Below are 16,322 nucleotides of genomic sequence, written 5' to 3' on the forward strand. Positions count from 1 at the left end.
TCAGTCTGGAATCGAGCCTTCAATTTCTTTAAAAACAGCAAGAAACTTTCACTCCCGTTAAGATTAAAAAACTTCCTATGAAACCATAATCACCTAGACAGCTGAAATCATTAGTATTCATATTTCTGTAACTGTCAAAGAGGATGCTCATACGCAAATTGCAGGCAGGGTGGAGCACCATCTCCAGGTTCATCACTGAAGATGCTTCGTATTGGAAAAGTGCAACGTCCCTGTCTCTCCAGGGGAACCAGATTAAAATCTCCCCTGGGTTTGCTCCATGCTTGCACCTGAGCAGCGGCACGCTCATCCTGGAGAGCTGTTTCATGCCCACCGTGTTCATCAGACCCAGTGTTACCATCTAACTGGTGAGGTCCCACGGTCTGCTAACATCAGGCTGGCGCCAGCAGAAGAAACCGGGGCTTGACCCCAGGGATCTGTGGTTAATCTATCTTTTCCCATTAACTCCATAACGATCAGAAGCGTGTCTACAAAATCCGTGCCCAGTGACACAGAGTACGAGCAGACCACCATAACCTGCTGGAGTTTATGGGCTAACTAAACGTATTAAGCTACTCGGGTTGCTGAAGATAATGAGTACTTCCTCCTGTACTTGTTGCTTGCTTAATGCTACGTTCAGCTACACATACCATCCCAGGTACATCCATAACTAGGGACTGACAGAACAGCTTGGGTTTGGGTTTCTCTGCAGAACGAAGCCAGAAGGGCTCAAGCACTCGTGAAACCTCTGGGCTGGCAGAATCGGTGACTACTAACACAAACCACAAGACTGTCAAGTTGTACTTGGAGAACTTCCACCCTCCCAAACAAAACTCCAGCTACTGGTGCTTCTACAAACTCCCATTCATGTCCTATAGGAAAACACTAAACCTCTGATGCTACTGTGGAAACAGAAATTCCAGCAAACGTGCTTAGCTCACGCTGAAAATGGTGGTATCAGCAAGCTCCGCCGGAGAGACACAGGGAAAAAGTGATGTATGGGAATCTGCTGCCACTCTTTCCTTTTTTTTTTTTTTTTAAATTACATAAAACTGCAAGCCTAAATATTCCACTTCCTATTCAAGGATAAATTGTGTAATACACCAAAAAAGGATATTACGCAATGAAAACACTAAGAAAATAAGAAACAACATTCTACGTATTGTAGACAATTTGCTTAAGAACAGCTTTCAGATCAACGGAGGGAATTTTGAGAGGTCTAAACCACAGCACCTTGCTAATAAAGCTACTATTACATCAGTTATTTTTCCTTGTGTAATCCGAGGAGAAACTAAAGACACTTCACAGATTTCTGAGAATAAAATCTGTATTACTGTGACATCCCTAAAAGCAAAAATATTTTGATAGCACTAAAAGATGGAGAGATTTCAAGCATTTTATTCTACCAAACAGTAAACTGCACAAATCTGGTATTCACTCAAAAGTATTTCCTGCAGCAAGAACCACTGCAAGACTGAAGTGATGATTTAAAATAAAATTGCTTTTTGGCATGAATGCAAACTTGCAAAGGGAAAATAAAGTCCATTTTCATTATCATAATATTTAGATGATCAATTCTTCCTTGGCAGCCTTTATCAAGGACTCTGTCACATGCACCGGAGATCTTGCAAGTAACAGGGCTTGAAATTTGTATTTTCCCTGCTAATCCAACAGCCTGAAAACATTAATTTTAATCACTGCTTTTAAACAAACAAAAAAACCCCACTGCCAAGCTAAGCAAAATAGGGAATCTATACAAAGCTTGGAGAAGAAAACAGCTCTCAAATTAACGATAACACAAAACAATTTTCAGACCAGCGTGCGGTCGCTCATAAGACATAGCGCTTTTGAGTACAAAGATGAAGGTGAATAAATGGCACGTTTCCTCAAGAACAAAAGCTGACTTTATTAATTTTCAGGGAAAAGGGTGTGAAAGAGTAGCCAAACCCCACCAAGCAGCAGGATGTGGTTGCTGCGATGCACTGGAGAGCTCCGTCTCTGCGTGCATCCTATTCCCAACTACTAGCCACAAATTAACGCTTACCCTGACCCGAGTTTAAGAGGGTAAGTTATTGAAAATGCAAATGTACAAATAAGTAAACGTAGATATTGGTTAACACATGAATGACCAGGCTACGTGAAGAGAACAACACCTACAGAGCTCTTCTGCATTTATAAATCAACAAAAGTATTTGAAGCTAATTAAATCGTAAAGCATGGGGTCTTCAGAGAAAACTTTGGTCCAACCTCTTTGGTCCAGCTTCTTTCTTAGTATGAAACAGAGCTCTCTGGCATCCAGTCCCAATGTAATCCAAGTTTCTTGCCACTGAAAAGGGTCAATGGCGACGTCTTTGGGCAATGTGCCCACAGCTTTCTTGCAGAAAGTTCTTATATAAACTTCAGATACAAAACTTACCGCTTTAGCCAAACAGGAACTTTGCCTACCACTTGTCCACAAGGCAGAATAAGTAGTAAATGAATTGGGTACAGAGTATTTTGTGTTGCAACTCAACTACTGAATTGCTAGATAGAGGTCAAATGGTTGGAACGTTGCGCAGGAGGAACACCAAGGACGCGTGCGTCTTGGTCTAAGCTGTGTTACTCAGTCTCTATGCAACTTGTGAAAAGTAACTGGAATCCTCAGTGCCTTCAATTTACCTTTAAAATAGGCATAACCTCTATTTTATCTCCTGGGAATAGCCTCAAGCTTTAGCAACCCTCGCAGAACCTCACAGGGAGAAAATATGTGTATAAAAACTCTCAGAAATGCCAGAAATTCTTCTACAAACTAAGTGCACTGGCTGCCCCTGCAAAAAAAAAAAATCAGTCTCACAATTATAGGAGCAGTGAGCAAAAGCAATAGACTTTCAAGCCGATGAGGCTAAAAAGCAATTCGGCGTAAGCAGGGAGGGCAGGAATCCAGAGCGGAGCGACAGCTCCATCTAACACAACAGGAAACTGCGATTCCTTCTGTAAACACCAGCGGTGAGGTGGGAGGAAACCCAACTTCTGCATAAACAGCCAGGCTGGAGCCCCGGGCCGAAGGAACGCAGCCCTGCAAGGAGGAACACGCTGTTCCCGGAGCAGCATTGCCATATTAATACAATGCCGGGCTCATCGGAGATGACAAATTAATCGCAAGTCGGCGGCCCTCAGCTGACAAAGATGCACGGCCCTGGGTGGCCATGCCAGCAGCGTTCCCTGCGCTCGCAATGCCCTGCACAGGCACGCCGGTCCGTCCGGGGATGAGAGAGAAGGCAGGAGGACACAGGCAGAGATGCTCAGACAAACCAAGAAGAAAAAAAAAAAAAAAAAAAAAAAGAAAAGGTGAAGAGCAATTCAGGACAAGGATGAAGAGTGCTGAGCTCAAAAATATCATTAACGGTAGTCCTGTCTGAACTGGAAACATTAAGAAATGTAAGGCAGGTAGTTACGGAAAAGAGTCTGCCTGATTTCCTGCAGACAGATGAAAAGAGTATGCCAGGCAACAGGTTAAAGCAGACGTGGTATTCTCTTCTCTGCAAAGGATGAAAATATAACAGATGAGTCAGGAATAATTTCTCCTCTCCTTTTTCCAGCCCTGCGCGGCTTATGTCCCTTCCAACTCGGGTCATCACCCTGCTCTACCTCCCAGATCCACACATCACAGACAGAGAACCAGCAAAACAACCTCAAAACGCCTATTAAGTAACAACGACGTGGTAATTCCTATACCCTAGGTGTAACCAACAGCTGTCTGATCTTGAAAATTCCTCTTAACATTATAAAACCATTAAGGTCTCATTTTAAGTATGTGAGAAACTTTTGCACTGCATCTTCAGAAGAAATCCCTGCTTAAAAGTGGCTTAGTTTCAACTTCCAGGAACCCTGGTATGAAGACATCAGGGAATAAAAACAAGTTATTTTTTTCATGCTTTTTAAACATTTTTCTCTCTAATGAAAAACCTAAAAAAAGCCTCTTAAGATACGCAAGCCTAAAAAAAGCCTCCCAAGATGCTGCTTCTCTGCAGCTGGAGAAGGCATTGATTTCAGCACTTGGCTGTGGCAGGACTCTTCTTACAGCGACACACAGATGACCCACAGAAAGATGAAATGTATAGAAGAAACCTCAAAACAGTAATAAAACACACAGCCCTCCGACTCTGGGGCTTCAGACTTGCGCAATAAATAAAGTCAGCGTAACTGTGTCACAAAAGCCACGGAATACCCACATACTGAACAAATCCCGGTCTCTGGCAGTATTTTCTACACGTGTCCTAAAAATCACTCTGAGAGCACCCAGATTTGTTTTAGTGTGGATATCAGAAATCAATGAGCATTTGGGAAATTAAACTGGATTAACAGAGACTTCTGCCACCCTGTTTTGAGAACTACAGAAAGGAGGTGGCACTGCCACCGGCGAGACAGCCACCGTCACACAGTGCCTTGCTCCACTGCACCTACAGTTCCTCCTTAAAGGTTAAAAAGAAGAGCAGGTTTCTATTTCACTCTCTCAAATATGCATATTTTATGATATTTTTGGGTTCTAATTATTATATTCGTTGCTCCTCTATCAACATTAACTATTTACATAGTGTCTTTTTTTATCCGCACATCTATTCTGCTTTATTTTATGGATCATCTGAATATTTTCCCTATTTTATTTATAAGTGGCCGCTGTTTGCCCACTTTTATTGTCAAAATACAAAAGAAAACAAGGGTTAGCCAAGCTTTACCTTTATAGATAGAGGTCTACATACAGACCTCTGATACAGAAGGGGCAGATATGCCAAACAGTGCATATGTCGTCCTGGAAAAAGGAATGAATCATCCCTTTACCACCACAAATGTTGAAGTATGAGATTCCTGGGGGGTTGTGTTTATTTTGGGGGTGGGAGGGGAGAGACTTGTTTGGGTTTCTCTTCCTTATTAGTGCTTGGTCCACCCACTTCTTTCCTTCTCCAAAATTACTTTCTGCAGATGCAGATTGACAGATCATCGATGCCGTTTGCAGAACGAAGCCAAAGCTGCAGTCTGCAAGTTTAAGAAACAGAGTAATGGAAAAGAAAAGTAATGGAAAATGGAGCAGCAATGCTGGCAAGGGGCAGAAAAATGAGCAGAAAAATGAGCAGGGACTCATAAAAGCTCAGTTTGCTCTCAGCTCTGCTACTGGCTTACTGGATGACCTTGAGCAAAGCTCTTTATCTTCCCCTGCCCTAGATTCATTATCTGTAAAACGGGGTAATGACATCGGCCTCTGGAAAAATATTGTGAGCTTCTCCTAATGCTCTCCTATATAAACCATTTCAAATTTAAGACCATCAGATAACTTTATGCGTGGTTATTATGCATTATTTTATCCGTCAGTTGTTTGTCAGGAAAAATATGTGCAAATCCAATTGCTATGAGAAACATGAAGTGTTGTTTTTTTGTTTGTTTTTTTTTTAATTTGACCAGCTCCATCTCATCAATGTTTCTGGTAACAAGCCTGTAAAACTGGATATAGGAACTATTCACCGCAAATCCATCTCTCCCATCTCACCAAAAAGGCAGCTTTACAAGAGCAGGGAAATGGAAAAACTGAGAAACCCTCACAGAATTTGATGGGAAAAAATGATGGACACAAGAACAAGGTTTGGTTAAGACAGAAAATTTTAGCAGTGTGCCTGCAGCGTAGCTATGCCATGACACTGGGCACAGCCCAGGCACCGGTGCCGTTAACACGCCGCTGCTTGCACCGACAGGACCAGCTACCGTCCTGGTGCCAGCCTGCAGAGTTAGTGTGCAATAAAAGCAGAGGCTAGTGGATCTACTCACACGTTACACACACGTATATATATTTTTTGCAGTGCGTATGCATACGCACGCACACATTTTTGTCTCCAGAAACAAGCTGCTGGCAGAGCACTCGCAATGAATTGCGCAATCCAGCTGGCTTCCAGTCTTGCGCTGCATCTTATCAGTGCACCAGGGTATCTGGTATTACACCAGAAATTCAAGCGCTACTCTGTCTGGCTGCCTAATGCATCTCCTGTCTTTTAAAATATGGTAGCCAAGATCTTCTCAATTCACTAAACTTTCAAAAAAACCCAAAAACTAGTCACCTGTGTCCAGTCTTGCAAGTTTAAGATATTGTAAGTCTCCTGTTACCTACAGGTACGAGGTCAACATCATCGGTTAGTGTTAGATCAATACATTATTTTATAGCCCTTCAATATAGGGGAGTTGAGACTTAGTTTTTAGTTATAATCTTCTCTTTGAGGCAGGGGAACCCGTTTGGGAATCACAATGACCTGTATCCAGAAGGCAAAATAAAGTCTTTCTGTTTTCCTACATCCTGAACACAGGCACCAAAATAATACCAGATACTCACGCAGGCCCAGTTGCAAACGCTGTGGGACTTACTGCCAAGTCCGGCCAGGGATCCCAGAGGCCCCGCAGTTTATGGGAGTGAGGAATGACTTTATTTACAACAAAAGTTAAGTTCCACAGTACCCCAGTTTCTAACGTTGCTTTCTTTCACTCCAAGCACATGTAAATTCACATCTGAAAAATATTTTCCAGCTTCTCCTATTTCTTGGACGGCAGAGTCTTTCCTTTAACTGCTCAGGACGTGCTGCCTCCATCACATCCAAACTCCACCTAATAGGACTCCTGCTGCTTACTCATGGCTGTAAGTATTCCTGTCCACTCCACAGGTACCTTTACATTTCAAAGCCCAGAAGATGAAAGGATTGAATCTTTCCTTGTTCCAAATCTGTATTTACTGACTTGACTGTTTGAAGTTTAGAGACTACAGAATTACTGCTGGCTCCTGGGAAGGAAATCTAGATGTGGAGAGGGGAAAAGGTGAGCTTCTTCAGACAAACCACTTCTTACAGTTCCCTCCTCTCAGAGCTGAATACTTGGCTTTGGAAAAGCTTTTTAATCCCACACTTGGGAATTGGTTCTCTTCTGGAAATATGTTGCTATTTATTTCCATTGCCTTCAGCTGCCTCTTCCCTCCCTCCCCTTCCTGCTGCTGCAAAAGAGACTGAGGAAGAAAGTCAAAAGATAATGATTTTCAGACCACCCAAACACAGCAGCTGAGGGAGATGAAGGCGGCTAAAACCACTACCGGCACCGGAGCGTTCACTGGTGCATCCAGTCCCTTAACACCTGGTCCTCCCAGGTCGTTTTTAATAGACTCGACACGTGCCAAGTAACCTGCGCTGGTCTCCCAACATTTCTTCAGCACGCTAACCATCACAGCTGAAAGCCAGGTTCATAACAACATCATCAGCTTTCCTCTTGATAAATACCTGACTTAGGTGCTGACCTTCCCAGATTTCTCAGCTGAGTTTCTCTTCCTGCCCCGATGATTCATTCCTGCAAGGCTCAGCACTGCCAGCCCGTTACCCTATCCATACCACCGGCAAAGGGATCCAGGCCGGTCCATCTACTGCTCTTTCCCATCCTCTGCTGCACGGATCCGATTCTTACGCTGTTTTTAAAGGAGTCAATTAATGACAAATGGTTTATTGACCACAGAGGTCCTTTTCTTCTGCCAGATAATTACACAGAGTCGCTTGGATGCAATTTCACCTGGTACATTTCAAAAGACAAAGTTTGAGTGATGGACTTCGCTCCCCCATCTCTGGAAGTACAAACTGATGAAAAGAAATAGCAAAACAGGTATCTGTTAGTGCTACACACCTTTCCAGAACTGAGTTACCCCTAACCTCAGCCCTGCCTTCCCCCAAAGCAAGGAGTAATGACCTCCTTAATCTAAACCAGAAAGAAGAGCACAGATCATACTCCAGATATGACATCATGGCGCAAGCATGCCTGTGACAGAGAAGCCTATGACATACGCTAGCGTGCTGAGGACTGCTGAGGTTACTGGGATACCACATTAGACACAGTAAGTCAGTCTAACAAAAATACGGAAACCTAAAAATCTTGTTCAAAAAGGGGCAGAGGAAAGTTAGGAACTGAGAGCAACCGCAAGGAACTTTCTTCTTCTTGCTCTGGTTAAAGGTCAAAAGACAAACCCAGGTTAGTTTGTATTTTACAGTGTGAAGAGCACAACGTGGAGACAAGGGCACGCTGTCCTAAAATGCCTCCCAGCATTTGCTGGGAGAAGGGAGGAGGGAAAGGAAGACTGGTTAGTTGCGTGTTAACATCCCAAGCCTTCTTCCCTTGGTCAGCAGGAGAGATTTAAGAGCACCAAAAACATATTTGCAGAAGAAAAAGAAAACATCCTCCCAGCACGATGAACCTCATAATGCACAATACTGAGGTCTCGTTGCACTGACCTCACTCCTGGGAGCAGGACAGTATTTACACGGTCATGGTTTCTGCTCAGAGGTTGTTCACCTTTTTGTGCCTTTCTATGTTCATCAGTATGGACCCACACCATGCTGCCCCACGCGCGCTGAGCATCTACCAGCACACGCTTCGTGGGCCTGAACACCCTCTACCAACATCGCTCACGTCCTCTGTGGAGAGTGAAGATTTCTTTGGTGAAAGCTGCAGCTCAGCACTCCTGCCCAGGCTGGTGCAGAAATAGCTTGCCCCCCATCAGCCGTCGGTTTTGGTGTGAAAAGCATGGCTACAGCATCTGCCGGAGGCAGCGGGAAGATCTGCCCAGGGGAGGCTGCCCACCGCCGGCAGGACAGGTACCGCCGGTTGCACTGCCCGTGGTCACACCGCAGGAGGGGGGAGCTGGAAAGGGCGCAGCACCCCAGAGTGGGACACAGCACTAACGAAAGGGGTCGACTGCCCACCGCACAGCGCGTCACCCCGCTCATCACCTCGCCTGACTTTAACGGAGGTGAGTGCGCTTCAGCCCTGCTCCCATCCCGTGCGCTCACTGTACCAGTTTATCCGATGCTTTTCCTGGCTGAAAGCCACAGCTGGGCTTTCCCCTCTCCCCTCGCTGCTCCAGCTAGAGCCTGTTTTGTCTCTTCTGGCTGCAGAGCGAGCTGCGGGCTGACCCTGCACCCCAGAGCACATCACCACGGTGGAGCAGACCTGCTCAGCACCTCGGTGCCACCCGGCTGCACCCTGCCACCACCCGTCCTCTCAGCCACGTTCGGGGCCAAGGCTGGAGTAAGCTCCAAGATTTGTGAACTTTTTCTTGAGTTTTTTAAGACTCAATATTCCCATTTTGCAGAGGAAAACATCCATCCCCCTTACGCACACAGCCCCAGAGGAACCTTCCCCTGCCTCTCCCGCATCCTCTCATAAACGCGCCCGGTATTTGACAGATGCACTGAGAATCACTGATGGACAAAAGCAGCACTGGGAGCGGACTCTAGGAGATGAAAATTGAAAAAGACAGAAAGTATTACTTTATGCGATATATACAATATTGTAAGTGACCAGCTACTAAAGTGATGTGAAACTTAAACCCAAAAAAACCCAACAAAACCAAACATCCCCCCCAAACAAACAAAAACCAAATAAAAGTGCTTTCCAAGCACTTTCTCTACATCCCCACCCCCTTGTTTCCCCAGGCCATTGCACCATATTCACCAAATTATTTATACACATATATTACTATGAAAGCATTAAAATATTTTACCAAAGATAACTCCATCTCTAGATTGCAAAAGCACTCCTGAAAATGAACTCAAAATTAAAATTAAAAATTAACAACTCTAAGGAGTCAGGTATTAGGCAAATGGCTTTTCAAAACAGTGGTTCAAATCTGCCTCCAGGGAACAGTGCTTTACAGCCTACTCTCCATTTCTTTTTATTTTAGGTTCTTTGCATATGAAAAAAAAGCTTCGCTTGCAGCAGTGTTTGCCCTGGACTAGGGATAAACATGTGCTTCTCTAGCACCTTCCTTTTGTCCCTAGTGATACAGAAAATAAGCATCGCTCCGCCTCTGTGCAACAGGGAAAAATTATTGTCTGCACGTACACATGATGTATCTACTACAGTAGAGTTTTCCTATTCGAGGTCTATATGCAGCCTATGCATTTTCTGTGCAACCTACCGGAGGCACATATTAATCTCCAGCTCAAGCACAACCCAAATTCTGCAAACGTTCAGCAGAAAAGACCGAGAAAACAATACCGGTTTCATGAATTGAGAATAAAATTCATAAGGCATTATATTATCCTGGAGATAGGAAACCGTAGCGTGAAAGCTTTAATTGTCTCCAATGTCAGTGAATGCCAGCAATGTTCCACAGAGCACAATGCAGCTTTGAAACTGAGGGGAAAACTCGCGGTACAAAAAATTGGTTGTATGGATACCAAAGTTGTAAGTTTGATCTGTAATGCGGGATCAGTATTTTGCCCAAGCTGAACATACAGTCACTATACATCAGAATATTATTCTGCTAGAGAGACGACGGCTAAATCTAGAAAAAGACTTGTTTTTTAAAGAAATAAGTGCAGAAATGGTACGACCTACACCAAAAGAATCAATCCTCAGTGAAACAGCACTGATTTACTGAAAGGCGATTACCGCTTTAGAAATAAAGACTTGATTCATACTAATTTTTACACATTACCCCCTTAACGTGCTGACTGGCTTGGAAGGAATACGGAGCCTTACCTTCCAAGGTTTAAGCCAGCCGGTATTAGGAAGATCATCCCCTGTTTATCCCCAGCCCGGTTGTGCCTCGCTGTGTCCCGTCCTGCACTCAGCATCCCCGCACGGCTGAACCCTTCCCGGGGCTTCTCCCTCCGCAGAGCCACGGTTCCATAACCCAGCAACGCGCTTTTGTACGAGTGACAGATAATTAGCATCCCTCCTGCGGCTCCGGGTACTCGAGGTACATCCGATTCAACTAAACTAACACCTAAATAATAACAATGCTGAAGGAAAAATACTACTAGTTATATTGTTACTTCTCGACGGCCACTCCCATCCTCCAAAAAGCCCCCAAACCCTAAAGTCGGCTTAAGATACTCTTTAGTTACAAGCATCCCCCTCTCTAGCAAATCTATCACTATTCATCAGAGCTCATCTGCTAAAACGGGCAAAGGCAGGCAGCTGCCTGCTCTGCCGACACGGACACGCCGCGTTCATTCGCTGCGATTAGACTTTTAACAGCTTCTGCATTCTTGGCTTTATTTCCCAGGGCATTTCTTTGTGACAAAGCGCCTGGATGGGACTGCGCTCCAGTATTTCTCCAAACTTTGCTGAAGCCCCACGGTCGGACTCGGGTCCCCATCCGTGCCGGCTTCGGGAGTTTGGAACCAGTTTCCCCCAATTTTGAGCCCGGCGTCACTTCTCCGGGGGGGGGGGGAGGGAAGGGAGAGGGAGGAGATGTTTAGTTTTAAAGTTGGATATCGAGTTCTTTTTCCCCTGACGCTTGGCAGACGCAGACAAACACTGCATTCTTGCTCCAGTTTCTCACTGAACTTGAATACCAAACTTGAGCCAAGGCCAGCCCTTTTCTTTGGTGCTCTCCTCGCGATGCCAGCCACCAGCCGAGACGGGATGCCTGCCTTTCCGCTGCGGAGCTGTTTGCACCGGAGCGGCGCGGTCCCTCCTTTCCAGGAGAGCTGCACCGAGAGCCCGAAGGACGAGAGTCCCTCACCCAGCCAGGAGGGGACAGAGGACGATCGGGCCAAACCTCCGTGCCCGCGATGTCCCGGCTCTGCAGCACCCACCGGGACGCTCCCGGCCGGGCTTCGCCCGCCCCCCCCCCCGCCCAGCTCCCCGCCCTTACCCTGCCCGCAGGCTCCGCGCTGGATGGCGATGACGGGCGGCTGGCGGAGACTCTCGGCGCGGCGGCTGGCGGCCCGCAGCTGGCAGGGGCTGGCGTAGGTGACGGCGTCGCTGCCGCAGACGGGCTCGCTGCTGGAGCACACGCAGCGCCCGGCGGCCGCCCGTTTGCGCACGGTGGCCGAGGCGGGCACGCCGCCGCCGGGCGGCACGACGCACTGGAGCCCCTCACCGCAGGGCGGCCCGCCGCCGCCGGGCCCGCCGCAGGGCTCGCCTTCCTCCGCCCCGCAGACGCGGCAGCAGCCGCAGGGGTCCAGCACGGCGCCGCCGGAGCAGGAGGGGGGCAGCGGCGGGCAGCGCGACCGCTCGCAGCGTTCCGGGCAGGCGGGCGGCGGCGCGGCGGAGGCGGCGGGCAGCAGGGTGGGCAGCAGGGCCGGCAGCAGGGCGGCTGCCAGCAGCAGCAGGCTCTGGCCCCACAGCGGCATCGCGGCGGCCAGGCGAGGGGCGGCGTGGGGCGGTGAGCCCGGCGAGGCGGGCGGGCGGCTTTAAGCGGCGCCGCGGCCGGGGAGGGCGGCGGGGCGGGGCGGGAGCGGCGGGCACAGCCCCCCCCCCCCCCCCCCCCGGGCAGTAACCCCCCCCCTTCCCCGGGCAGGAACACACACACACGCACACACACACACCACCCACCTACCCCCCCCGCCTTGTCTTTTCGGGAGAAACTTGAACGGCCCGTTAGTGCGCGGAGGTGTTAAACTTGGCGTGGAAAGGCGCGGCCGCGGTGCAGCACCGAAACCCGAGAGGGGACGGAAAGGCCGGTAAGATGTTCCGGCCAACAAGGGGGGGATGGAGTTGAACGCTCTTCCCCACTTTTACGGGAATTACGGGAAAGGCAATCTGAAGTAAGCGTCGATAAGATTTCTAGCTGATAAGCAGATGGGTGGAAGAACAAATGCGGAGGGCAGGGCCGCCGGCCGCTCCCCTGGTAGAAAGGGTAAAGCGGTACATGCACATGGCCGCAAGTGTCGGGCACCCCCCGGGAATGCCAGGTCCTCCCGCGGCCACCCGGGACAGCCCCGGCTCGGGAAGGACGGGGGAGGCGGTGGCCTAAAGGCAGCGGGAAGGGGAGAAAGGATGCTCGGCCCCTCAGAGCCTCGGGGCGAGGTGGATACTAGCAATTAGCGGAAGGTTAATCAACCGAAAGAGAGGGAAAAGAAAAAAAAACACAAACCACCTAGCCTTCCCTCAGCCCACAAGCAGGCTGATCCAATTTATCTGGCAGCTGTGCAACCGCCACAACCTATGGACAGAGGCCTCTTCACCACATGCTTTTTTAGCACATACAAGGTGGTTGGAAGGGCGGTTTAATTACACGCACGTACCTTCCAAGGGAAAAGACATCATTTCCAAAGCAAGCAGGGAAAGGTATAACAAGAACTAATAGCTGGAAATTGAGCACAGCCAATTTTTTCATTATGAGCCGATTAAACTTCTGAACAGACTACCAGTATGTAATTATGTAAGTGTATCTTGATCAGACACCCAATAACCAAGGACCTAATGAACTTCTTTACAAACCATTAGACAAGATGAAATGCTATTAACTCTTAGATGAGCTGCGACAAAGAAATGGAGGATGGCAGCAACTGCATTGGTACAGACAAATACAAAGTCTTTTCTCCCACAAAAAGTGGAATAATCTTTAATCACCAGCCAACGGAGCAGGTGGAGGCAGCATCCCGACTGTCAGAAGTGAAACCTCATGGTTTCCAGAGATTACAAAATCTTATCAAACTGCAACCACAAACCCACAAATGTACAAAACGTACTTAACTGCTTGGTTAGCACCTGAAGGTGGGAAACCACGTAGACTCTGATGTTCCCAATAAAAGCTCCGATACAAGCCCCTTACATCTGCTGCTTTCCAGTAACTTCTATGCTGTGCAAGAAAAAGAGATTTCAGGAGAATTACTTGACCACTTTACTGACTAAAGTAGTAACCTGGAACAATTCACAACAAAACTTCCTTAGTACTAAAATCATTGAAGTGTTAAAAAGTCTAAGAAAAAGTTTGAAAATGCTTACGAGTTCAAATTTTTTTTTAATGTCTGTATATATATATAAACATATAGATATATAATAAAGATAGATGTCATGGTAAAGTGCTTCCAAATTATTGTTTATCTATTACTTATTGGCTACTTTCAGTAAGCTTCAAGGTTGTGCTGGGTCTTTTTTTTCCCCCTTTAATCTGAAATACGGACAAGTCTTTAAGGAAAGATGAACCAGTTTTAGTATTAAAATATAAGAAATACAGATTCGGAAAAGCTCATTTAAGCTCCTAGTTGGAAGCAGGAGCAAAATATTCAAAGACCAATGGGTGAATTACTGTGGGGTTTAGTCCTCCCCCTCCCAGAAAGGCAGGCTGCTTTTCCATCTTACCCCCTTTGTCGGGCAACTTCCAGGAGCTGTTTGAAGCCATTGCAGCCTTATCTCCACAGGTAAGAAAAAATTACATGTAGTGGGAAAACTCCTTGTTCAGTCGTCCTCTCCCCATGGATGCTTGTGGGGTTTTTAGCTTGGTATCCTTTGATATGGGTCATTCTGGGGAGCAAAGGCAAGGCATGGAGAGAGGCTCAAAACACATGAACAAAAGCCCTGCTGACAGGCAGAAACCCGCTTGGAATAGTAATAATTCAGTACATCAACACCCTAGTTCAAAACCTGTAAACTATTTACTTAACTGTTCAGCTTATAAAGTTTGCAAATCTTAATGCAAATATTTAACTGCTTCAAGAACTACTGCAAGTCGTTAGTATTCTCACACACGAGTTTGAAACATCCATTGAGTATGTTTATCTTTTCTGCAATGTACAACTCTTTCTTTGCACAATTCAGCCAGCACTATCGGCTTCAAACTCTTTTACAAACTATAATACATGAGCCAATTTTTTTTTTAAATAAATAGCATAGAAAAGGAAAGTACATTTGTTGATAGGCAATCAAAGGTTAAACACTGTAAAGGAAATAAATATATCCCAAGGTCTTATGTGAAAACCATTAATTAGCAGTTCACTTCCAGTATTGTAGACTAGCATCGAGGACCTTCTGCTCTTATGTTTTTTGTTTTTTACACCAGGTAGGGATGCAAATATTAAGCTGAATATTAAAGTATAAGTTTTTTATAATGTGAATTTTATACATTTTACATGGGTTCACACACAACTGAAGATAAACATCTCACTTTCCTGAGTAATTAAGTCTTTGGGGGCTTAATAACTTAGTTTACTGACAAATATATGTGTTATTTACCCATCTAACCTGTGTAGAAGTGCCTTACACCTGAAAGGCACTCTAAACCCAGAAATTATTATTTCTCCTCCATCATAATGTTTCCACACAGAACAGCTGGCCAAGCCAGCAGACATTTATCAATACTCAGAGAGACCAAAAACACTGAAAAATACTTCCATTTGAGAGACTTTACTAGTACACTATTTCATCACCTACTTTGATGACAGGAGGCTCCATCTAGAGATCACATGCTACAAATCCTTCTAAAGGTCTGAGAGTTTGGATGCTGCTGTCAGGGATCCAGAACGTGCCCCGACATTCAGCCTCAGCCCTGCTCGCAGTAGGGGTCAGGACAGAAGAGATCGCCCTTTCCTGCAATGTGACGGTATGTTTTACATTCCCTATTCCAAAAGTAAGTTTTCCTGGATGCCCAGGAAGATGTTGCCACGTTACCCACGCTGTATCATTTACTACCTTTGAAATCTGTGTCGGAGAGCAGCAAAACGCCTTGCCGTAAGAGCCGCTACCTCCAGGGGCTTCCTGGGAAAGGAGGGAGCGAGAGAAGCCAGCAGCGCTCGCCGCAGGATTCTTGCGTTGCTACTGCACACGGGGGCCAAGGGGCAGCTTTGGAGTAAGGATCTGGGCCCACATGGAAAGGGCAGGGAGAAAGAAGCAAAGGAGAAAAAAAGAGTACGCTTGGCAGGAGAGAAAGGGGTTAACGTTACGGTCTGGGGCTGGAAGGATCCTGGCCAGAAAAGACGATAGGGAAGTTTGAGATGGCCAGAATGCCTTTATTCTGAGCACACTTAAATAGCCTGGGCTTTGCAGAAAGCTTTTTTAGGTTTATTATGACTGCATTACCATTGTGCTTCATTCATTAATGGATTTCTTCCCCCCCGCCCCCAGAAAATCTGGGAGAGCAGTATGTTGTCCTGCATACCTTTGGCCAGGATGTACCGTCCCTAACCCACCCCCCAAAACCCCAGGGCTTCTCTACTTTGTAGGACTTCTCTATTTTGTTAAACAAAGATTTACCGTTTTTAAAAAACAAAACACAACTTTTAAAAATGTGTGCTGGATTCATTGCTACATGTGGAAAAAAATGCCATTCTTTTGAAAGAAAATGGCTGCTAATCAGGGAATTTAAAACTACACCTTCTCTTCCAGGTGTGAATTCAGCCCTGGTGCTCAACAGGCATAGCTGTTGGCATAACTTATAAAATAAATGAATGATCAGGGTGTCTCTTGTAACACCTCACATGAAACCAAGCAACCCAAGAAACAATTGCTAATCTGAACAAATTAAATATGTATTTGTGTACATGTGGGTTTTCCTTGATGTCAGCAGGCAATCCTACGACTAGGAGTACAAGCATTACGCTACA

General features: G+C 46.3%; 1 protein-coding gene across 1 annotated transcript in view; it reads right to left on the reverse strand.

The window, feature by feature from the left end:
* The window catches only part of HTRA1 (HtrA serine peptidase 1), a 35,542-nt gene extending 23,326 nt beyond the window's left edge, over nucleotides 1-12,216 (reverse strand). The window contains exon 1 of the mRNA XM_075757702.1: nucleotides 11,651-12,216. Coding sequence (XP_075613817.1) covers nucleotides 11,651-12,131 — 481 coding nt within the window. The 5' untranslated portion in view covers nucleotides 12,132-12,216. The remainder of the gene's footprint in view (nucleotides 1-11,650) is intronic.
* Between the last annotated feature and the right edge of the window lie 4,106 nt (nucleotides 12,217-16,322).

This window comes from Balearica regulorum, chromosome 7 (genome assembly GCF_011004875.1).
Source record: "Balearica regulorum gibbericeps isolate bBalReg1 chromosome 7, bBalReg1.pri, whole genome shotgun sequence".
NCBI lineage: Eukaryota > Metazoa > Chordata > Aves > Gruiformes > Gruidae > Balearica > Balearica regulorum.